Genomic DNA, 24,573 nt, shown 5'->3' on the forward strand with positions numbered 1-24,573 from the left:
TGAACTCTTGGTAAGCAAACAGAACAACATTATAGTTTATTAGATGACCCAAAGATAAACATTGTGAAAAGTTAATATATTGAAAAGGAAATGCTTTAGAGTAGTAGTTTGCTACTCTTTTAATGTGGGTTATTGGATGATTATGTGCTCATTCACGAAAAGATTTACATTTCATAGGAGGTTGACTATTTTGGCAAACTGTATGAAAGGTACCCCTTGCCTCTCATCTTTCATGAAGCAGATGGGAAGCTATTGGTTCTCTGAGTTGTTGGGTACTTAGAGAGGTGCTTTAATTTTTTGGGCCTCTAATACTCAGAAAGTTATTGCTTTGTGTGTTTTCATGATGTAAAGTGGTTTAATGTAGCTTTCAAGGCACCGCTCTAACAATAGTAAATATTTTAGTTTCATTTCCTTTAACAGTTAAATATGTTCTTTAAAAAATTTAAAAATTATCCATAATTTTATATCAAGATAACCACTATAGAATGTTTCTTTTTTTGCCCTTTATGCATATCTTTAATTAATGATCATATTGTACATATAATTTTAAACATTGCTTTTGTTATTTAGTAGTCTTTATAAACATTTTCCCATATGATTTTTCTTTTCTTCCAAAACATAGTTTTTAACAACCCTACTTTATTCTCGAGGGCATGTTAACCATGCCCAAACTTGAAATTTAAGTTGCTTTTTCAATCATAAATAACACCTTGGTGACTATGGCTTATAAGGAAATTCTTTGATTATATCATGATTATTTCTTTAGGCTACATTCCTGGAAGTAAAGCTAATGGGTTACTGGGTATAAGTATTTTTTAAGCCCTGGGTAGACTTTGCTTATTTGCTTTAACAAAGGTTTTCAGATCTATGCTCCTCTCAGCAGTAGTTTGCAGATGACACTTCATTGCAGTCTTCCTAGCAAAGACCTGGTCTTAATTCTGTATTCACGAGTTTTCAATTTAAAGGCAAAATACCAATAAAGTTCTGATCAAAGAGGCTAATTCTGAGCTATTGTCAAAGATTCTTATTCTTCTCTTGTGAGAGATTAGGAGGGAAAAAAAATTCTGCATTTGAGATTTAAAAAATCTATAAAACATGGCAAGGAGACAGAGAAATCAGAATCCTCATCCACTACTGGTCGAAATTGTAGAATCACTGTGAAAACAGTCTGGCAGTTTTTCAAAACTTAAAACATAAAGTACCATATGATCCAGAAATTCCACTCTGAAATATATACTTAACAGAAATAAAACATATGTCTACATATAAACTTGTACACGAACGTCCATAGCAGCATTATTCAAAATAACTAAAATAGAAGTCCAAATGTTCACCATCTGATGAATGGATAAATAAAACGTGGTATATCTATGCAATGGAATGTTACTTGGCAATAAAAAAAATGGTGTATTGATATATTCATTGGTGAATAATGCAAAATTAAGTTAAGTCAGACAAAAGGTCACATATTATATAATTCCATTTATATGAAATGTCCAGAATAGGTAAATCTATAGACAGAAAATAGATCAGTAGTTGCTTAACACAGAGGAACATGGGAGGTTTGGTGGGTGATAGTTAAGTGGTATGGTGTTTCTTTTCAGGGTAATAAAATGTTCTCAAATTGCCTGTGGTAATGGTTGTACAACTCTGAGAACTGTATATTTCAAATAGGCAACTTGCAAAGTATGTGATTTATATTTCAATAAAGCTGTTACAAAAAAAAAAAAACCTACAGAAAAATCCAAACCAAAAAATCTTTGACCCAATAAATTATATTTGAAGTAAAATATTTTATGTCTTTAAGCTAAAATTTCTTCTTTCTATAGCATATTTAAATTTTACCACCTGTCTGAAATTAGAAACATTTTTAAAAACTTAAAAACAATAGTCGAGGTGAAGAAATAAAATCTTAACTTGCTCACCACAGATGAACACCAGCATTTCCAAAGCCAATGCCAGCAAAAGCGCTTGCCAAGTGCATATTAGACCTTGCCTCAAGATCATCAGGATTTCTGACAGCCCTGTGGATGACATAAATACCTAACAACACATCAACATTGGCATTTCCTACTAAATAAAGAATCGCCTTAGGGAATGATCTGGAAAAAAAAAGAAATGTTACTTGTTGGGAAGAAAAATTAGGCAAGTTATTCAAATGACATCTCCTCATCTAAACCAAAACCAAAGGGAAACATATTTTTTCATCAACTGTTTTAGCAAAGGCATAATAAATATGCTGTCAGGCTGCTCATGTGATAAAAGTGCCAAGGGAAGAAAAGCATTGACCCTTGGATTGTGGGAGGTGATCTGGAAAAGTGTCCTGAGACTCATTCTTCTTCTTCATTTGTCAATGACTTTGACCACAGCCGTGAGTGGTCCTAGAGTAAACATATATGCAGAATGCATGTGGCCCAACTGTCTCCTCCAGTGAGTCTGTCGCCTGGAGCTACCAGCAGACCAAGGCAGCTGCACAACCATCCATTCTTTTTTTTTTTTTTTTTTTAAAGGAATTTTTTTTTTTTTTTTTTTAAGATTTATTTATTCAAGCACTGGGTACAGTCAGAAGTGTGGGAGGGTGAGAGAATTCACCAGAGCCAGAGCAGGGAACAGTACAGGCGGAAGGACTGAAGTACACTGCTGAGGGGAGCAGCGGGCGGCAGATGAGGTCTGCGCACCATGTGGGCCTCTCGCCAGTGGCCGGGGATCCAACCGGCACTGCAGAGGCTGCGGTCAGCTTTGCAGCCCAGCTCGCAACTGCTGCGCCACCAGGGGAGGCCCCATCCATTCTTTTTTAAGATACTGTCCCAATCAGACCCACTAGAGACCGCTTTTGGTATCTGTAGAAACTGCACATGTTATTTTTATACTTATTATTGTGGAAGCGGGATATATTGCGGACTAATCTTTGCTTGCTCTGTAAGTCCCTAATGCCACTTTGGAAAAACAAATTCTCAAAGGCCCCTTTTAGATGCAGCTCAGTCTTTCTGCACTCGCTGCTTGGAAACCCAGGCCCAAGGAGGGAGTCTAAGATAGCTATGTGAACCACTTCTCACTTGCCTTTCTGCAATTTTGCCTCGAGTAAAGTTTCCTGTTATGAAATAAAAGTGCCACAGCCTTTTCCTCCTTTCACTTGGAATAGATGGCTTGGTGTTGGTGTTTCTTTCCAAAGTCCAATGTTAGTTCATTATTCCCTAAATAACAAGGATGAAATAGCAGATGATGGAGTCTCAGCCTCTATGTCCATTTTACACCCTCACCTCCTGTGGCTGCACCGCCAAGCCTTCTGTCTCTGTCAAACATATTAGTTGACCAACTTGTACCTGCTTCTAACTAGCCAAATGCTTCCATAGTCCCATGTGACCTCCATGAATCTGAAACAGTTCAGTCTTTTCTCCCGGCTTACTCAAAAGCGCAGTGCACATCCACTTCCCAATGCAGCTTTCAGCTGAAGTTCAGAGGAGGCACTATCCTCACATCTAAGCTGCTTGTGCATTTTGTATAACTTTAAAAGTGAGTTTGACTTTGCATATGTCTTCATGTCTCAAGGATCAGCTTTCATCACTAGCTGTTATCTTTGCTCTCTTAGGAGCCTATTAGGAGATGTCATTCATAAATCTTTAAAAACCTTTGAACTCTATATACATTTCTCTTTTTTTTTTTTTTAAAGATTTATCTCATTTATACAAGATCCGTGGTACAGGCCAGATGCGCGGGAGGGTAAGAGGATTCACCAGAGACAGAGCAGGGAACAGAACAGGCAGAATGATGGAATACACTGCTGAGGGGAGCAGCGGGTGAGGCAGGAGAGGTCTGCTTGCCATGTGGGTTGCTCCAAGGCCAGCGGGGATCAAACTGGCACTTCAGAGTCTGCGTCAGCTTCAGAGCGCTGCGCTCAACTGCCTGCACCACCAGGGAGGCCCTCTATATACATTTCTTAAAATGAGTTCATGTGAGTTTGTTCAATGGGTTGATTGGATGGGCATGGATAGACACAGCTAGCATTTGCCTCTGTGGTTCTCATTTCTTTCCTTAGTAGTCAAATCTCAAAGGACATTGCCCCTCAGCCTAGCTTTGATTCTGAGAAAATCTATCAGTAAGTTAGATTTTCTATTTTGTCCTCTTGCACTCATTGCTTTCAGACAGAAGGATCCAGTATTTATTGTCCTCGTGTGGCTTTTTTATCATCCCTGTTCATAACTCGGGAGGGTGCAGATCTCGGTACTTCTTTACAGTCACTGACTGATCTTTTTAGCAGACTTGCTAAGGATATTCCAGGATCCTGAGCTACATTTTATGTGATGGCAGAATGTAGTTTATCTGTTCTGTTTCAATCCCCTCGGGTTGACCCACCTCTTCAGATACTTTGCCACGATCCGCAGTGCATGAACTGCCCAAATGTCGCTGATTGGGTTGCTGCCCTGGTAGGCTGGCCGACTGATGGGATTTGAAGGACACGGGCTTCGCAGGTGGTAAGGAAGGGCAGTGTAGGACTCCAGGGCATGGCTAACAAGAAATATTTAAAACACACAGATAGAGAGCATCATCTTTCTCTTTCTGTCCATTCAGACTACAAACTACCACTCATTCCATGCTATATAGCACTGATAATCACAAAACAACCTACTAATCAGTCTCTTGTCTACTATAAAAACTCAGTGAGGTTTATATTAACAACACCAGTGTTTTTGACCAGCATGTATAAGATTACATATGGCCCCTTTCCAGTGCAAATAAATTTCTTTTCTTAAGATTTATTTATTTACACAAGCACTGGGTACAGTCAGAAGTGTGGGAGGGTGAGAGAACTCACCAGAGCCAGAGCAGGGAGCAGAACAGGCAGAAGGACTGAAGCACACTGCTGAGGGGAGCAGCGGGCGGCAGGAGAGGTCTGCGCGCCATGTGGGACCCTCGCCAGGCAGCCGGGCATCGAACCAGTGCTGCAGAGGCTGCTGGCAGCTTTGCAGCCGAACACTCAACCACTGCGCCACCGGGGAGGCCCAGTGCAAATAAATTTTAATGATGTGGTATTTTTAAGCATTTCAGTTGTGAAGAAAGCATTGAATCTAAAAAGTGACTTTCAAAATAATATATATTTACTATTTTGTACTGTGCATTGATCTAATACCACACTACCCAAGGGAGGTCATAATTATACTAGCCTCCTACTAAAAGTATGGTACAATGGGTGAGAACACAGACCTTGGGGTCAGCTGCCCATGTATAAGTCCTGGCACCAGACTTTCTTGCTGAAGTGCCAGGACTAACCCTTCCTATTACTCAAAGACAGGGATAATGACCATATGTCATCATGTCATCATGAAAATTAAGTGAATTGACATATGCATATACTTAGACTAATGCTCAGCGTATTATAAAATTATCATTCACCTCTATTATTAATTCTTGGCCTAAAAAACAAATTTTTTTCCTTACATGCCTGAAGCTCAGGGCTGGATATTTCAAGAATCAAGCATAGAATTGCCTTCATTTGTTGGGTTGCCACTAATTCTAGCTAATCTGCTGCAGAAAAGGAGAATAGCCATAACCATTTTATTTTATTTTTAAAGATTTATTTATTTATTTATAAAAGAACTGGGGTACAGGCCAGATTTGTGGGAGGGTGAGAGGATTCACCAGAGACAGAACAGGGAGCAGAACAGGCAGATTGATGAAATACACTGATGAGAGGAGCAGTGGGTGCGACAGGAGCAGTCTGCCGCGCCAGGTGGGTCCCTTGCCAGCCAGCCGGGATCAAACCGGTGCTATAGAGGCTGCGGACAGTGTCACAGCACGGCGCTCAACCGCCTGCGCCACCAGGGGAGGCCCAGCCATAACCATTTTATCAGTGATGCATTGGGAACACTATAGAACATGGAATAATTTTTGCATGAATTATAGTTTTCAGTTTTAGAATGGAGAATTTATTCTTTTCTACTTATAAGAAGGTAATATCCTTTGAACAAAGAATTATAATTCCTTTCATTAGTCAGTAGATAGGTGCTCTGGCTTTGTGGCTTTAAAGAGTGACGCTGGGACATATAAGAATGAAGAGTCTGTGTGGGGAGGGTGGGTGGTGATATGCAGGGTAGGACTTTTGCCCTGCAGGGAGTCTCAATTAAATCCAAGAGCAGATATGTCTGTCAGGAGTAGACTTGCTGAGCTTAGCTTACAGCGACTATGTGTGGAAGCTGGAAGTCAGATTACTGATTTACAATGAGACATGTAACTGCTGAGTGGGACCAACACTAGCCTTTAGATGGAAAATTGCCTCCTTATTGGCAAGTTCTCGCAGTGGCTAATTTATAACCAGAGAGTCTGTGGGGGTCCTTACAAGGGGAATTGCTACTAACAATGAATATATGGATAGGCCCATCTTCAAAACAGGCTGCTGGGCCACAGGGTCAGATTGCTCAGGTCAAATGTTCTGACCCTCAGATAGCATTTGAGCAGCAACCACGCTCCCTCCTCTGATAGACGGTGAAATTTTTAGGCCTGTGAATCATTCACTTAAAGGTGACTGCTTCGGTTCATTTTATATTTATTACACAGTTTACACTTAGGAAGAGTACTCGTATTTCCCTTATTTCTTAGTTATTAGGGTCCAACTCTTCGAAGTATGGACAACATTGATAAGGCTAGAATTGGGCACAATTTTATCCTGTTTCTTGGCAGGCAGCATAATGTAGTGAGAAAAGCAATGAACTTGGATAGACCTAGACATGAATTCTAACTCTGCCATCTCCTGCTTGTGTGAACTTCATTCATCAGGTATTAACTGAGTACTCATAATGTGACAGCCACTGGGTTAAGAGGTAGGGATAGAGAGGTGAATAGCATTATCATGACAAGCTCCCAGTGCAGAGAGGAAGACAGGCATGTGAAGAGAGAGGTGTCTTAGAAGCAATGGGGAAGAGCAAAGGATGGAGTGAGGAAAGGGGACAGTGGGACCTGCAAAGGCTCCATCAATGACACAACGTTCTAGTGGAACTGAAGGATGAGTTCTCCAAAAGATTAAGAGCTGAGTGTTGGGGATATTCTAGGAACAAAGGAATTTGGCCATCTGTCTGTAGGGAGCCACTGAAAGACCTGATAGAGGAGTGTGAATGTGAGTGTGTGCTCATGTACATGTGTGATGGTTACAATGCATTCCGAAAGCTTGTTGAGGTCAGTATGGTGAACAGATGGAAGGACTATGGGATGGGGCCAGGGAAAATGATGAAGATAATAACTGTAATGTTCCAGGGATGATTGGCCTGAACTAGGTAGCAGCAATGAGGCTTGAGAGGGAGCAGTCATGATAGAGTTTCAAGCAGGGTAAGAGATAGGATCTGCTGGCTGGATGGGGGCATGAGAAAAGGGGGACATTCATACTGAGTACTGCTATTTATTAATTTAAGGGACTGATGCAGAGAAGTTATGGAGTATGGTGAGAGTAAGAGACTTATCAGATTTCATCAAATTTAAGATACCATGCATTATAAGGTCTACACTTTCAAAAATTGTACCATATACTACCATGTCGCAGATTTTAAGATACGTCTTGAATTTCAGAGATGTTAGAATGTGAAAAAATGTGCTTGTACAAGTGGATGAAATAGGGTCATCTGGGACATATTGAAAGTGAAGTGCCTGCCTGTGGGACCTCTGTGAGGCCGCTGAACAAACAGGCTGCAGTTAGGAGTGAAGTCTGCAGTAGAAACATTAATTAGAGTCATTGGCACCTGGCTGCTGAAGCCCAGGGAGGAGTGCATGGCACAACTCTGGGAAAGTTCCCGAACACCTCGAACCCATCTTTCCTTACCCTGCGGCCTAGAGCTATAGTGAAGTGATGTGTGTAAAGCGCTGACCCGTTCATTCCCTCCCTGCCCCCTTCTGGGTTGGGGCAACCCTTGGCATTCACTGGTTAGTGTAGCTGTTGGTGTTGTGGGTCTGAGACTGCATGTCAGCTCCACCCGCTCATTTTGCTGTGTCCCTGTGGCAGTAGCTGTGTCTAGAGTGGTGCATCCTGAATAACAGGTTTGTGTCTCACCTGGGACCTCATCTAGTCACCAACCTATACAGCTTCAGTATTTTCATCTAGGAAAGGGGATGATGACAGGCAAAATCAGGGTGGGTGTTACACACTCATCAATTAATTCTAAGCAAGTTCTCTCAGCAATAAAGTGCTGTCCAAGTAACGAAAAAGCCCCTTCAGGTGGCACCAGTACCTACCAGAGCACATCGAAGCCACTGTTGGCAACCACCCGGTCAGGCATGTGCAGTGTATGCAGAGGATCAACCAGTCCCAGCGTGGGTTTAATGGCTCGGGAAGCGATGCCTAAGACAGGGATTTTCAACAGAGGTATGGATACCATTTAAAAATGTTAATTAACTTAAGCACAAGAAATTACCCTAAAAATATGAGATAAAATTCATTCTTAGTAGGGAGAATTGCATTACAAGAAGCAATAGAAAAATGACTTGGAGTTAGAAAGCTGGGTTTTTCAGTGGAGCTGAAGCTTCTTCCAAGAGCCAAATATGTGCATCTCTTCCCAGCTCCAGACTGAGTGATGTCATTGGCTATCGTGGGAGTATTCATAAGGCAGAAATAGACAAATGCTACAAATCAGAGCTTATTTATTTAATAAATTCCAGAGAGTGGGTTTACTAGCACTCTCACAGTGTGGCACCTTGCTCTGATACTCTGTCTTTGGGTAAGTCACTGAGCCTCTCTTTGAATTGTTAAGATCGGGTTATAGTTATACAAGGTCTCCATCTCTCACAGAGCTATTATAAGGATCACATTAGATAATGTTATGTAAAGTCTTGAAAAAACTCTAAGATAGAATTTTAGTGTCAGTTACCTTATGACTACCTTTAACAACGTTAAAGGATATTGTAATTTAATTAAAAAAAGAATGTTTACTATACATGTGTGGTTCAATGTTAATTTTTTTTTGTTGTTACAAACACCTGGAAGGATATTGAGTCAGACACAAGGAGAGAGATTTGCTTACACAGTAGCTGAGAGTTAGAGAAGAAAGGATAAAAATGACAAGATGGAAAGTAGAACAGTGATTCCTTGACAATGGAGCTGGAAGGACTGATTTGGAAGGAGCATGAGGGAACTTTCTGGAGGGATAGGAATGTTTTGCATCTTGATTGGGTGGAGTTACCTGGGCGTACATATCTGTCAGAATTAATTAACCCCAACTCCTGAACTTTATTACATATAATTTCATCTCAATTAAATATACAAAAGATGTCTGAGAAAGGGAATAAACATTTATTCCTGATAGTCATTAACTTGGGGAAAAAAATGGCCAGTCAAGATTCATGGCACTTCCAAATGGCCAACAGGCATATGAAAAAATATTCAACTTCCCTTTTAATCAGGGCAATGCAAATTAAAACCACATTGAGATACTACCGTACACCAGTAAGAATGGCACATATCAAAAAAACAAGCAACAACAAATGTTGGAGAGGATGTGGTGAAAAGGAACTCTCCTACATCGCTAGTGGGAGTACAAACTGGCCCAACCACTGTGGAAAGCTGTCTGAAAGTTCCTCAGTCTACTGAAAATGGAGCTACCATATGACCCGGCAATTCTACTGCTAAGGATCTAACCAAAGGACACAAAAACATTGATTCAAAAGACCACCTGTACTCCTATGTTCATTGCAGCGCTATTTACAATAGGTAAAACCTGGAAACAACCTAAATCCCCAAAAATAGACGACTGGATCTAGAAGATGTGGTATATATACACAATGGAATATTATTCAGCAATCAAAAAAGATAAACTCATGCCATTTACAATAATGTGGATGGAGCTAGAAGGAATTATGCTCAGTGAAATAAGCCAGAGGAAAAAGAAAAATATCGGATGGTTTCACTTATAGCAGGAATATAGGGGAACCCAATAAGACATCAGTGTAAAAAAATAATAATAGTACAAAACAAAACAAAGCAAAAACAGACAATTATAAATCAGAGACATACTGCAGGGGAGGAGGTGGAAGAGGGATCAGAGGGAGGGAGGGAGGAACACAGGGGACTGAGGTGATGGTGCACGGGTGCATTGGTGAAGGAAACTCTATGGGGACTACACCTGAGGGGGTGGAGGGAAGCAAATATTATTTAAAGATGAACAATGATTGTAAAAAAATAAAAAAAAATACAGAGAAAAAGATTCATGGCATTTCAATATGCTTTTGAAGGTAATTCTTAGAAACAAGTTTACTAGATTGTTTCACATCTTTTACATATAAAAGAAAGAGAATGTGTATATGTACTCCTTAATTTAAAAATATTATTACTAAAGGATAAGGGGTGAAGGTGAAATGTAAGAGAGAATTAAAAACAAATTTTAAGGGCAAAGTTCTTACCAGTTTTTACTTTCAAGTGTTCATAGTCAAAAATGGCAACTCCAGTAGTCTCACTCCCAGTTCCTGAGGTGGTTGGGACTTGAACAAAATCACATTCATTTTAAAAAAGCATCTGAATAAAGGTGACTGGATAAACTATATTTGGCCTTAGGAAATAAAGAACAAAGTTAGGGAAGGAAGTTTTGCTGCCCTAATTCCTCGTTGATGTTTATGTCTGTATTAACAAGCATGTAATATATGTCTGGTTTGCATTAATATGTGTGTATAACAGGCATGATACCTGTGTTTACATCAACATGTCAGCACACACAATTAACATGCACATTTGATCTCCACCTGCTTTAACACAATGCATATTATTTAACATGTATGATGTCCACATCATTATGTATGTGTATCTGACACAAGTGTATACTTGATGCTGATATATGATGTCTACATCTGTGTTAACATGGATATGTGAGGTCTGTATTTGCACTAACTTGTATGTATATGTGTATGATATCAGGTCTGTATTAACACACACGTGTTTAACATGCAGGTATAATGTTTATTTCTGTATTAACAGCTCAGAGAACCTGAGGCTCCTGTAGCACAGAATTTAAGCAGATGCAGCTGGGTATTCAAATCCAGACTGCTTGGCAGCTCTGGTATGAAAATTCATATTTGCTGTCTCTAAAGGACATCTTTATTCTGTCCTGGCAGTAAGCACAGTAACGTTTTGCCTTTGTAATTCTGTCAAGTTTCTAAACTTTACTAATCACTCCTCTGTGTGATGCTGACACAGTTTCACCAGAGGAGTTCCGTTTGCCAGCCGTCAATTATGTCACTCCCTGCTGATTGCTCATTCACATCAAAGTTCATCTGCCATCAACTCATTCCTATCTCATCCCAAGGTACATTCACAAAGGGAAGAAAAGGGTGAAAAGAGAGAAGATAAAACTTTAAACGATATTTTTCAGTTGTCAGTGTATTTTAGCTAAAAACTGAATATATCATCTGTCATAAAATGGGAGGGGAAATGATTGAAAGATCTCAAAGTCTGTGTGGAACAGACACACTATTCTGACTTGGAGATGTGTGTGTGTCCAGGGCAGCCACAGAGCAGATGATAACGGCCACATGTCCCAGGGCAGACAGAGCCCCAGGTCCGCTGAAGAGTCTTCTATGGAAGAAAGGGTTGAGTCAACACCAAAAGATAATAGCAAATGTCCCACTTAAGACTGCACAGCGGCTGGTAAAACTGGGACAAAGGAGAAGGGTTTAGAAGACAAAACTTGCTTATTACAAAGGGATCTAATAGTATGTAAATGATGACCTTTCACCCCCACCCCCACCCCACATAATGACCTCATAGCTTAAATCTGCAAACCTTTCCAACACTGACCAAATTGCCTCTGTGCAATAATGAAGATCAGCATTTTAAACACCAATGACTTGCTGTTTTGTTCTCCAAACAAGGTACTACACCAAAATGAAGAAATCAGAAAGCTGTGGAAACATATACCCCCAAATTATGAACTTGTATCTTCTCTACGGACTTTTGCCAATTGGAAAATAAAATAGTCTTTACCTGCAATCAGAGGCTTAAGAGGCACAGACACAGGCTTTCCCTTCCCAATGGGGGCATTAACATAATCTAGGAAATCAGAGTGAGGGCTGGATGCATACAGATTAGCAGCTTTACATGTGTCCATGGTGGAGCCGCCACCCACAGCAACGTAGGCGTCAAAATCTCCTTTTTTGGCAAACTCAATAGCCTCCATGAAGCTTGGAAAAGGGAAAATAAAAACCATTATGTCACATTTTTCAGAAATAAGTTGCCAAGCCATTAAATATGGCCTGGGGCAAGTTCTAAATGCCAATGGTATGTGTTGATTCCACTTAACATAATAACAATGGAAGAATACCTTTTATCAGTGGGTTCCACCCTCACATTATCATAAACCTTAAAGTTTATGCCATTCTTCACTAGGGAATCCATAACTATTTGTACCGGAGAGAGCTGGGAGAGGTTCTTGTCTGTCATCAAACAAACATTTTTAGCACCCATGTTTTGTAGGTCCTACAATAATAAAGATAATTTATAAATTAGGTTTGATTGCACTTGCACTGTAATAGACTCTTATAGCAAACTTAACAATGTATATTTTTCAAAACAATGGACTCAACTGTTCTCAACTTGTACTCTTTTAAAAGATATTTAACTTATCTAGAAGACTAAGAAATCTCAAATACTTGCCATGCCCACTTCCTTTGTTACTCCTGCTCCATATCTAATATTTGAAACAGCCATCTGAAAAAGAAAAAAGACTTAAGGTGTAGGGTGTATTAGAGAGTTGTTCACTCCACTTCTAAAAATCTTAAATGGTTCTCATTGGCCAGAGAATAAAGTTTATTTTCCTTAGCATGGCCTTCCAGCTTGCCCCCACATCCGATTTGGCATCAGACTCATTATACTTCCACAATCAAACCTGGATTCCAGGCACTTTGGAAATACTTATCTTTTCCCAAACACATCATAAAATCTGAGCTTTCAAACCCTTAGATTGAAATGTCTGGTTTCCTTGACTCTACACCTAAATTAATTCTCAAATTTCTTACTTTTCAAGTTAAATGTTGCTGTTTCTGTGCATTTTTGCCCCTTCATTTACTCATTCAACCAATCATCTAGCCAATTACCCTTGTATGTGTGTATCCAGCTACCCATTCATTCATTCATTCATGCACTCATCCAGCTTCTCATACAACCAAAGCAACTGAGTGTTTTCTCTGTTCCAAGCAATGTGAGCCTGATCATGGACCCGTTAAACTGTCAAGCTCATAGAGACATTTTAATCTACGACTCTTGAGCTAGGAAAGATAGGGATTTAAACAAATAATTATGTAATTACAATGTGATAAAAGTTCATCAGAATTAATTATTCCTTTATTCTTGTTTCAAAAGGTTACTTGGATCTCTTTTGGGATTGTTATAATTATAAAACTAAATAATATTTAACATTTAACATATGTAAGTTAGAGTTTGTAAACTGAAAATCTGTACTAATTTAATGTCTGATTAGAAGACAGTATTCCAGATATTACTCATATTATCATAAAATTTATATTCCATGATCCTAACAAAGTACTTTGCTGAAAAAGAGCCCGAAGGAATAATGAAATTAGGGAACATCAATTAACAACAGATTTCAGATGAGATAATAATGTACTGACAAAATACTCTAGTTGTATTTTTTCAGGTCATTCATAAAAGAAGGAATGGATTGATTAAATCTACCTCAAAGGCATATTCTGTTGTTTTCCCAGAAGATGAAAGTCCAGGAGCTGGAAATGTAAAACTCAGCATTAGAGTATGTCTCAAACAGAAAGTAAAACTATTGTGATTTGATACTAAATTAGTATTCTGACAGTTAACATAAACACCTCCCTTGAAGCCTTACCTAAAATATATTTTTCAGGTTTCATTGTTGCGTATCAAATTAAAATTAAACTTGCATTTTTTAGAGATATAATGCAAACTTGATGCTGTTTGTCATAATAAAGCTATTTAAAATAACTTTCCCATTGAAATAATGTATGCTTTTGAAAATATAATGTTTAAAAATCCTCTAGAAAAACAATCCTTTAAACTCAAGAGTTGGGCTATTGTTGGAGAACAACTATTAGTAATTTCATTAATTGAGTTGCATTTCCCATAGCAACTGTGATCATTTGGATTAAGATTTTTTTTCCATGGAGGTTACTTATCATGGTATGATATTTACATTTCTCAAATTTACACATATAACATTTTGTTTTCTCTATGAGATTTAAAAAAAATTTTTATAGGGGCCTCCCTGGTGGTGTAGGCGGTTGAGTGCAGTGCTGTGAAGCTGTCTGCAGCCTCTGCAGCACCAGTCCTATCCCTGCCGGCCTCGGAGCAACCCACATGGCCAGCAGACCTCTCCTGTCTCGCCCGCTGCTCCCCTCAGCAGTGTATTTCGTCAGTCTGCCTATTCTGTTCCCCGCTCTGTCTCTGGTGAATTCTTTCACCCTCCCGCGCATCTGGCCTGTACCCTGGCTCTTGTACAAATAAAATAAATATTAAAAAAAATTTTTTATAAACTGCTACTTCTTTGCAAAATAGCAGGATTTAGTTATAGAAGAAATGATTTTGTCATATTGAGGGTCCCATTTAATAATTTTATCCTTGTTCTAATCTATTTATATGAGTCTTGGTCAGTCATAAGATTGAACAAAAAGTCTACAGAGCAATTGTCACTGCCATTTTTTTTCCCAAAGAAAAAAAGGCCCCAACAACATAATAATCTATCTTCAGTTTTCTAAAGCAATGACATCCTTAATAAAAATTGTAATTTTGTTGACTCCTAGAGGTTTTTAGAAAAGTCTATTATTCCTGTTATTAAATTTCGGAGAAGGTTGAAATTGGATCCCAGAAAACAGAGAGATTATTTTTTTAATTATTAATTTTATTTCCTCAAATAGGAAGTTATTGAATCTTTGTTGAAACCAACTAAAAAGTAGAAAAAAACAGCTGAACATGAATTCTGTATTTGTTCATGAGGGCTTAGAAGTTTGGGCATGCTTCTGCCTATTAGATGGCTATGAATGATTCGGAGGTCCCTTGTCTATCTTGAATTGTGAGACACTCTATGGCCAGGAAAAAGCCCTCATTAAGTAATTTTATCTGTTCTACTCCCCAACAGGCATCTCTGTGGGTTTCTGCTTAGAATCCTGTATAGGCAGGTCTCCTCCTTTCCATCTCTTGCTGTGCTGTTTTCTTCTAAGAGGGGAAATCATTTTTGTGTCGGTAATTCATGTGACATTCTGAGGATACGCTGAAGCTACAATGAGCTTCCTGCTGCTTTGTTGACAATGGAGTTGGTAAGGATTAAGATGTCTGTGGGAACTGAAAATTTCTGTCATGTTTTATTATTAAGAAAATAATTTTATTTAAAAATTGATACAAACCTGCCTCCCTTCTAGAAATAGCCTTGTTTGCTAGTCTCTTCTTTGAGATGTAATGGAATATTTTATCTGTTCAATGAACTCAGACAATCCGAAAGCCCTATCTGTGCCACTATTTTTAGCTTTGACAAATAAATAATTCTATTTAAAATAGAAAAAACATTTAAATAGCATTAGATATATATTTGAACCAAATATAATTTCTAGCATACACTCATCTAACATCATATAATTAGAACTACATATTACCAATTTCAAGTGAAAAAGCAACCATTTTCATCAGTCTTCCTCTCACATGCCTTGATTTTTTTCACTTTATTCTCTGCCCAAATGTATTACAAGTGCCAACTGTGGAATTAGAAATTGTGGATAGTTTAAAAACACAAAATGTATTTTTACCTTGGGAGTAAGTATGAGAATGGGTTGGGCACTGGCATCTAGGAAAAAGAAAAAAAAAATAAAGGAAAAGAAAAAGATATAAAATGAAACTAGAAAACCAGAAGATGAGAACTCATAAGGCATCCTAGTTTTCAGATGTTGTCAAAGTAGGAGCTCTTGGCAAACACTATACAATAGAAAAAACAGAAAGCACCATCCACAACAAGTCTTTCCAGAATTGTAGGATTATTCTTTTACCAATTATTCAAGCAGTATTTTTTTTGCTTTTTTGGGAAGGATAGGTTGCAAACAGAACTTATTAAATGCCTGCTGGGAGTTGAGATGAGCACCCTGGGAAAGCAAGTAAATTTAAAGAGGGTTCTTCCCTAAAGTCCCAGCAATTAGTAGGTTAGGAGCTCTGACAAAATTGATCCAAGGTTAACAACTCCTGTACCTCATCTCTTCCCATCACCTCTACCCCCTACCCCCAATCCTGGTAATTTCCTCTAATTTTCCCATTGTCTTCAATGTCTTTAATTTTCCTACAAACAGGCACTGGGCCCCCTCCTCCAGGAAGTCCTCAGGGGGTCTGCACCTTCCTGGTCACCACTGTGCCTCTATCCTTGCACTGCCAAGTCCACTGACGAGTCCAGCACCACTCAGGCTCTGCAAACTCCTGGGCTCCTCAGCAGCCAGTCACCCTCACCAGTCACCTAAATTGCGCTCACATCTGTTAGCATTTATCTCCTGCTTTTTCTCAGTTCTCAGTATACTTCTCTATGAGTGAGTATACTTCACTCATCCTTTTTTAAAACCTTCCCTCTCTTGGCTTCTGTACCCCTTCTCTGTATTTATTTCTTGGACAGTCCCTTCTCTGGCTTCCCTTTCTCCTGCTTACTCTCTGATTGAGCTTGCAAAAAGGGTTTTGTCTTTATATTTATTGCCTAGAAAACTTGTCATAGTGGGGTCCCAGTAGATAAGTGAATGGATAATGCCCCCAGCCCCCATCTGGAATTAAAACGTCTGAAGAGGAAGAAAGGAAAATGGTTGAATTCAACGCTGGTCAAAATCTCAAAAATTCTGAGAATTTCCAGACACCGGAAGGATGAGCGCATGAATAGAGGCTGCCATCTAGTGGTCACAGCTGAAAATGTCACACACTAAGATTCCCAGGAGCATCCCAGCCCCTCTAACTTGGAAAAATGGAGGCAAGGCCAGGATATTGTTCTTCACAGGTGGACTTCCCTTTTGATGACTTTTCCTACTTTATGCCCTGAAAGGATAAGAGAAGAGATGGAAATGGAAGAAATCCAAAATCAAAGCTTTCAACATGCAGGATTACATGCAGGATTACATGCATCCTTCCACCCTACTTCCCTTTCTTTTTATATTTTTCTAGTTCTGAGGCTACCTCAATTCATGATTTCTATTCTGCCTTAACTGTGGTTTGAATCCCCACTTTTTATCTTCACGGGGACTCCATTTGTCTTGTACTTAGTCTTACCCCTTATTGGATCCATGATTATATTTAAGAGGTTCATTCTTGAAACTCTCAATCTCTTGTCCCCTTTCTTCCTCATCTTCTGCTCCTTCCCCCTCGAAGTCATTTCCTGGCTCCATTTCCTTGCCTCCCATACATTCCTTGGTGTCCTGAAATCTGGCTACTGCCTCCACAAGTTTCAACTTTCTTTGTGTATCTTCACTTCTCAGACCTCCTTGCATCTTGTCCTCACAGCACTGAACACCCTGAGGCAGCACCTCCCTGCATTCTTGGGCTCCCAGATCACCTGGATTTTCTCTGATGGTTTTTTTTGGCAGCTCCTTTTTCACTCAGACCATCCCTGAAATGTTGCATTGTGTCCTTCATATTTTGGGTTGCTTTAGCCATTCTGACCCTCCTTGTCCTTTACAACCAATCACATATCAAGGCCCCAAATATTTCTCCACTTTGCTTGGACCTCTACTACTCTCTGGTAAGGGGTCATCTCTCACTGGATTACTATTGTATTCCTAAGAGACTTTTCTTGGCTCTACCTTTGCTGTATCTGTCCCCCACACTGTGGTCAGAGTCATTTCCATCCATATTCACTCCCTTGTTTGAAGGTACTTCGATGTTTCTCCATGGCCCGTAGGATAAAGTTCAGACCTGGCCATTGCCTCACAGGCTCTACTAATCAAGCCACTCCGACTTCTCATCTTATTTCATCTGTAGGGCTCCTAGAACATTACCTTCATTTCTTTCCTTGCATGGGCCCCACATGTTCTTTCTCCATCTTGACTCCAGAACTTTGTTCTTGTTTTTCCCTTCTGTCTAGAATATACATTCTGAATAGACTGATGTCTCTTCCAGTGCTAGCTTAGACATCATTTCCCCTGGGTAGCCTTCCCTGGGGCAGGCACCAGGGAATACCATGCCTCCCTCCCCAATGAAGCTGTTATCACACTGTATAGTTGATGCCATTTTCCTGTTTCCATCTGCCTCTGGATTGTATATTTTGTGATAGCAAGGTAAGATCTGCCTCTTCTCACAAGTTTGCTAGCCTTGGGTAATATAATGCCAGACACATATTAAGCTCTAAATACTGATTAAATGAATATGTAAATGAATACATAAATGAATGTAGACATTTGAAATCCCCTGACCTTGTTCTCTCTTTTCCTGGTGTGCCAAAGACAAGGAGTCTGACCTGGACTAGGGAGAACAGGTTGGGGCTCCACCAACTTCATGTGATGACCTGAAACCACTGATGAGCTTCAGCAGAATAAATCACAGTTAGAACGAGGTCTTCATTGACCCACCATCAGGCTCTGGTTCAATTATCTCGGCTTCACTCCTGGTATCACTGATAAGTTGGCCAGGCCTTTCCTTAGCAAAGGCTAAGGGGCTAAGGCCCCTTTCTCTGTGCTCTAAATTTCACCCCTGCTCATCTTCTCAAGGACAATAGTTTTTTTCCTCTTAATCAAAATTTCCCTATTACATCTTACATTAGCGTGAAAATGTTATTTTCCCACTTTATATCAAAAAACAACTAACCAAACAACCTTCCCTGTCCCTGTTCCCTCATTTTGCCAACACGTCTGCCTCTCTCCCTCCCTTCAGCTGACTAAACCTGCTCTCTTCAATTTCTCTTCCTATGTTCTTTCTGAACCTCCTCCAGTGGGCCACGGACAATCTCACCAGGTCACTAAGGCCCTCCACTGTGCAAATACACCACTCATTTTAATCCTCTTCTTGCCTGACCTGTCAGTGCCATCCTTCTCCCCTGGAAACTTTTTTTCCTTGACTTTCAGGACACCACATTCAGATGTTCTTTCTAATTGCACTGGCCATTCCTGGCATAGTTTCTTTTCATTCTCTTGATACTGGGTGCAGGTGTACTCAAGTTTGGTCTACGAACCCTTCTCTTTTCTCTCCAAACTCACTCTGAGTGTCCTCTCTTGGCTTACGAGCTTAAATATCTCCTATGCTGATGACTTCCACATTAATCTTTCTGGTTTCGTCCTCTTTCCTGAACTCCAGACTCAACAGTCTACTGCTTGAATGTCTATTAGGCATCTCATATTTTCCCACTAAAATTCAGCTCCTGGGCTCCTCTCAAAGCTTCTTCCTTATCCCAGTTTAATGGCAAATTTATTCTCTCAGTTGTTTATGCTAAGAAACCTTGGGGTCATCTTGGCTGTCCCTACCTGGCTCCCGGTGTCTCTGACCTCATCTCCCTCTTGCTCACGCTGCTATAGTCACTGTGTTCTGAAGCCACGCCAAGCATGTTCCACCCTCAGATCTCTTCCCAGAGGGCCAGGTGGTTCACTCCTTCCCTCCACTGGTCTTCCCCAAATGGTTACCTTCTCAGTCAGTGTGGTTGACTAAGCCTTGCAGATATTCAGGTCTGAAGTCCTGGAACCTTTGAACATTAGTGTACGTGGCAAGAGGGACTCTGCAGATGTGATCTTAAGGATGTTGAGACGGAGAGATTTTCCTGGAGTATCTTGGATGGAAGGGCTAAATATAATCATAAGTGCTGCACCCCCCCCTGCAGTGACCCTCAGGGCTAATGGCTGTTGCCATGGTCCCTGAGGTCTGGCGTGGGCAAGGAACCATGCGCGCAGGGGGAGAACAGCAAACTCCCTAAGATGCAGAGAAGCCGAATGCCTGCCAAGAGATAACGACCACCAGAAGCTGCCACAAAGATGATTAAAAGAAATGCTGACCACCTGGAACCTTATCTCGCTTTCTCAAGGCCCATAAACTTTATTCTGCTACAACTGTCTCTCTAAAATCTTTCCTTTTTCTGGTCATTGATTGCTAATTAAAAAGCATACGTAATTTAATAATTAGGCTAATGTAAATGAAACATTACTAAACACTGTTATAATAGAATTGTAGTTTAATAATCTTTCTATTATGTGCTTAACTTTAGTACCTTTGATATTAACTACATTATAATATAAATTTACCTATGACAATTAATTATGAGTAAACATAAGTAGATAATAGTAGTAGTAATTAGTACAAGAATATAGAAAGAGTTAATAACCTGTCCAATTAGGAATGAGGCTAGGTCCAGGTGTAACTTTGGACATAAATCACTGCCCTGTCAATTAAGCTAAACCTATGAACAAACTGATTTCTTTGATGTTTACTGTTCCTATGCCTTTAGAAAAAACATATATATACTGACCACTAACAAAAATAAAGTTACACTCAGATTTACACTCTCTCTTGAAGTGTGTCTGTTTGTCATTTCTTTAACCGAATCCCTGACCACCCTGCGCAGTCTCTCAACCCTGAGACGGCCTCATTGCCTACTGCTGTGCTGGTCCGCGGCACATAAGCATCCATTTAAGGAGGTAGGGGAATGTGACATAGAAGGCATTGTGGTCACTGAAGCCAGATGCCATGTTTCTGATAGAGAAGGGCTCCAGGTCACAGAATGCAAGGAGAGTAGCCACAGAAGCTGGAAAATGAACTCTCCCCTAGAGCCTCTGGAAGGCTCTAGGCTCTAAAATCACACCTTGATTTTGGACTTTGGAATTCCAGAACTATAAATGAGTAAATATGTATTGTTTTAAGCCACCAAGTCTGTGGTCATTTGTTACAGCAGCAATAGGATCAGCATAGTGAGGTCTCCTCCGACGATCTTCTCTAAAATTGCACCCCTGCCTTCAAATTCTTTACTTTCTTTTTATTACCTATCAACATCTAATGTAGTCTAAATTTTCCTTAGTAGTTTAGTGCCTGTCCTGTTTGCTCCCCCCAAACACTTAGGTGCTAGAGATATTAGACTATTTTGTCTCCTAGTGAACACTTCAAATCTACGGTGAAAGTGCAGTCCTTCCCTCCTGGGTTTTTCCCTACCTTTGGCCTCATTGCCTATCCTCTACTGCAGGTTTCTTTTCCTCCATTCAAAGTGCAAATTATTTGCAAATCCAGATGCTCAAGGAAATCACCAGGTAATGTAAATGAGAGACCAGAGCTGCTGTGTAGTGAATGGGAAACTGCACACTCAGGAAGCAGGAGGGCTTGCCCTGTCCAAAGGAGGTAGAAGCCGCTGCTGGACCTCAGCCTTGGCAGACTTTCCCCGGACAGAACTTGGGTTCCATGATGACATTTACCAGTTTTTAAGGTTTTTATCTGAAATCTTCCTGCTTTTGAAATGCTTACCTAATGAAAAAGTAAACATGTGCAGAACTAAGAAAGCACCATTGCTACTCCTGCTGTAATTCTGTGGTTCCCCAGGACTTCATTTTCACCCTTGTTTCTAGGTTTACAGCTTGCCAAGGCCTGTTTCCACACTCATGATAGCAAAGACCTTCTATACACTTGGGTGAGTCCCAAATTCACTTCTGAGTTTCAGAATAATAAATTCAATTACCTGTTTTTTGGGTGGGGGCAGTGTTTGGTCTCCATCTGGGTGTACCTGAATCATGTATATCTCAAAATAACCTAGACTGAAGTTATCATCTAAAGCTAACCCCCCTACACTTGCTATCTTGGTAAATGGTCCAACTGTTTACTTGACAACCCTAGCAAAAAACCCTCAGCTTCTGTCTCACTAATCAGATATGAAATCCTGCCGATTCTAACCAACTCCTTAGTATCTCCTATTTTTACCCTTTGTACAGGTGGCCTCTCCTAGAAGCCTGAAACCATCAATTTTCAGATGGAGAACTACTAATAGTATTTCCCCTCCACTTCCACTGGAAAATTCTAGTAAGATTAAAATCATGCCGCACTTCCTTGTCATGCAACCATTCCAAAAACTTGTTCTGTGTGACACTGGTTCCATGAATGGTGTTGCTTGATAAAGAGTTCTACAATGCACAGGTTTAGCGCAAAGAGTTTAAATATAGCTAAGCTTTGTCCACCTGCAGGACTTCTCAGGATCCTTCACGTTCTAATGTACATCCTCTCTCCAAGAGTCACATAGCAGTGAGCAGTTTCTCAAACTTTTCTTTTTTTTTGGGGGGGGGCGTCTCAAGGTATTTTTTTCACCGTGAGAACTATTGCTTCAATAACTTTCCATTATTTACACAATACAATTAATATACTTTAGCATAGGACTAAGAATAGAACTATGAAGTCAGAATATCTGGGTTCAAATTATGGCTGTATACATTTACTTAGTGTGACAAATTATTTTCCCCTAGACCTTATTTGTAATATGAGGATTATAATACAGCATAGCATCGGCTTGATAGAAGGATTAGAGTTACTAATAATAGTATATGTAAAGTGTGTAGGGACAGTGCCGGGGTACATGGAAGTACCCAATAAGTGTTAATTATTTTCTTACCGGCTGTCTGGTTTTTTACATTATGTTTATTTTAAAAAATTTTATTTTGGGCCATTGCACAAAATAATACAGACAGATCACATATACTCCTAAACCAGTTTCTTTCAATAACACCATTATTCAAAATTATAGTAAAATATCACAAGGATATTGACATTGATACAATCCACTGATTTTAATGTTTCCACTGATTAAAAATTTTCCTTTTATTGAAGTAACATTGATTTACAACATTGTATGTGATTCAGAGGTATAGGATCATACTTTCAGGTGTATGTTTTCATACCACAGGCATCACTATTGGTGATCTTTCATTGTCTTCTCCATCTTCACCCCCATCTATGAAGCTAGGCCCAGACTTTCAGATTGTGAAATTACATCTCTTGCTTTTGGGGCAGCTCTTCCCTTTTTCTGAAATTCCTCTCTAGTCCCTCTCTTTTCTCCCTACTAATCTCCACCTGTTAGCTCAAAAATTTTCCAAGTTTTCCCAGGCTGACTTGTGCACATGCACACTTAAGAAGAGTCTCGCAGGCAGTTGTTACATGCCCGGTATTTCCGAAGGGGGAGTCAGACATGTCATAACATTTAATATCCTTACTCCCTGCAGATCTCGGAGTGAAGCTCCTGGCGATTTCTCACGTCCATCTTTTAGTTTTACACCCTCAGAAGGCTCATTTAAACCCATCCCCTCATTCAATTCCCCACCAGGCGTTAAAGTGCTCCAGAGGATTTCATCTTTGTATTCCCAGCACATGTGAGTTGACTGGATTCATGAATTTGTCTTGGTCATTGTACCAAGCCCTCCACTGCCTGCACGACGTGGGGCAGGGACTGCCCTCTCTGGGCCTTAGTTTACTAAACGGTGGGACAGAGTAACACCTGCTCGCTGCGCGGAGCCCGGGGGCACCGCACGCTCCACAACACGGCCCGGCCAGGCGCGCGGCCCGGGACATAGCGGCGCGCACTGCGGTATCTCCTTCCCCAAGTTCGTGCAAGTAACGGGAGGAACGCAGTGGGGACTGCGTGGAGATGGTGGCACCCTCCGGGCTCCCGCCCGCCCGCCGGGCCCCGCACTCACGATGCGCGCTGCAGTTGCCTCAGCAAGTGCGCGACTCGGGCGCGGGCGGCGGCGGCCATGGCTGCAGAGTCCTCCTCTCGGCCACGCCCCCTTCGCCGGCCAATCCCCGCCGCCACCGCCCTCCCCGCCGGCCAATCCCCGCCGCCACCTCCGCCCCGCCCATCCTACGGGGTCCGGTCGCGTCCTAGGGTTTCCCTCACCGGCGCGAGCCGGGGGAGGCGAGGGACTTTTGCCCGAGTCAAAGCCATCACCGCCCAGCAGTCTCACCAAGCACTTTGCAAGTTGCCTAAAGGTAATTGCTCCGTTGGATATTGACTTATTTCCTCTACTTCACGTCAGGTTTCAGGTGTACAAATTCTCACCTCAGCAAATGTATGTACCACAAAACACCCACCTACAAAAGTCCCGGTCACCCTGCAACGATGGACCCCTCTAGAGGCCCCTTCTTCTCCCCGGACTGGTCACCACCACTCTATTGTCAGCCTAAGGTTTTCGTTTTAGTTTTGTTCTTTTGCACCCCCCACCCCTTTATAGTTCATGTGTGAAATCATGGTGTTTGTCTTTCTTTTTCTGAATGACTTAGCATAATCCCGTCAGATCCACCTTTGTCACAAACTGTTTTGCCTTGAGTATTTTCAGAACAAATCATTGAAACACTGCATTTTAAGTTTTAACAGTAAACAAGAATCTTGCAAATATCCTGCATTTTTTCTTAATATGGACAGTGTTAAGTCCAATTGCTAAATCAATGGCCTAAAAACAAAACTGTAAACCTTCCCTCCCAAGTCGAGAATTTAAATGGTTTTAAAATGATCTGTGAATGTCTTGGTTTTTGATGAAATTGTTCAGGATACCATGAAATGATTTCATGAATAGTTGAAAACTTTCCATGGTTACACTGTCCTCTGGGAGGGCCTAACACTACCAAATATGCCATTGCTGAGTGGAAACATTGATCAATAATAGCAAAACTCAACT

General features: G+C 40.5%; 1 protein-coding gene across 2 annotated transcripts in view; it reads right to left on the bottom strand.

Annotated features, from left to right (window-relative positions):
• ADHFE1 (alcohol dehydrogenase iron containing 1) overlaps positions 1-23,654 on the bottom strand; it is a gene marked incomplete at both ends in the record, with an annotated part of 35,412 nt that extends 11,758 nt beyond the window's left edge. Inside the window, 10 exons of one of the 2 annotated variants that reach the window (XM_084229303.1) lie at positions 1,926-2,024; positions 4,354-4,506; positions 8,215-8,320; positions 10,375-10,452; positions 11,948-12,144; positions 12,285-12,439; positions 12,617-12,670; positions 13,655-13,701; positions 15,745-15,782; positions 23,596-23,654. In XM_084229303.1, the coding sequence (XP_084085429.1) occupies positions 1,926-2,024; positions 4,354-4,506; positions 8,215-8,320; positions 10,375-10,452; positions 11,948-12,144; positions 12,285-12,439; positions 12,617-12,670; positions 13,655-13,701; positions 15,745-15,782; positions 23,596-23,654 (986 nt within the window). The remainder of the gene's footprint in view (positions 1-1,925; positions 2,025-4,353; positions 4,507-8,214; positions 8,321-10,374; positions 10,453-11,947; positions 12,145-12,284; positions 12,440-12,616; positions 12,671-13,654; positions 13,702-15,744; positions 15,783-23,595) is intronic. The other variant, XM_084229304.1, reaches the window with a different exon arrangement.
• Between the last annotated feature and the right edge of the window lie 919 nt (positions 23,655-24,573).

The sequence above is a fragment of the Talpa europaea genome (genome assembly GCF_964194135.1).
Source record: "Talpa europaea genome assembly, chromosome: 3".
Taxonomy (NCBI): domain Eukaryota; kingdom Metazoa; phylum Chordata; class Mammalia; order Eulipotyphla; family Talpidae; genus Talpa; species Talpa europaea.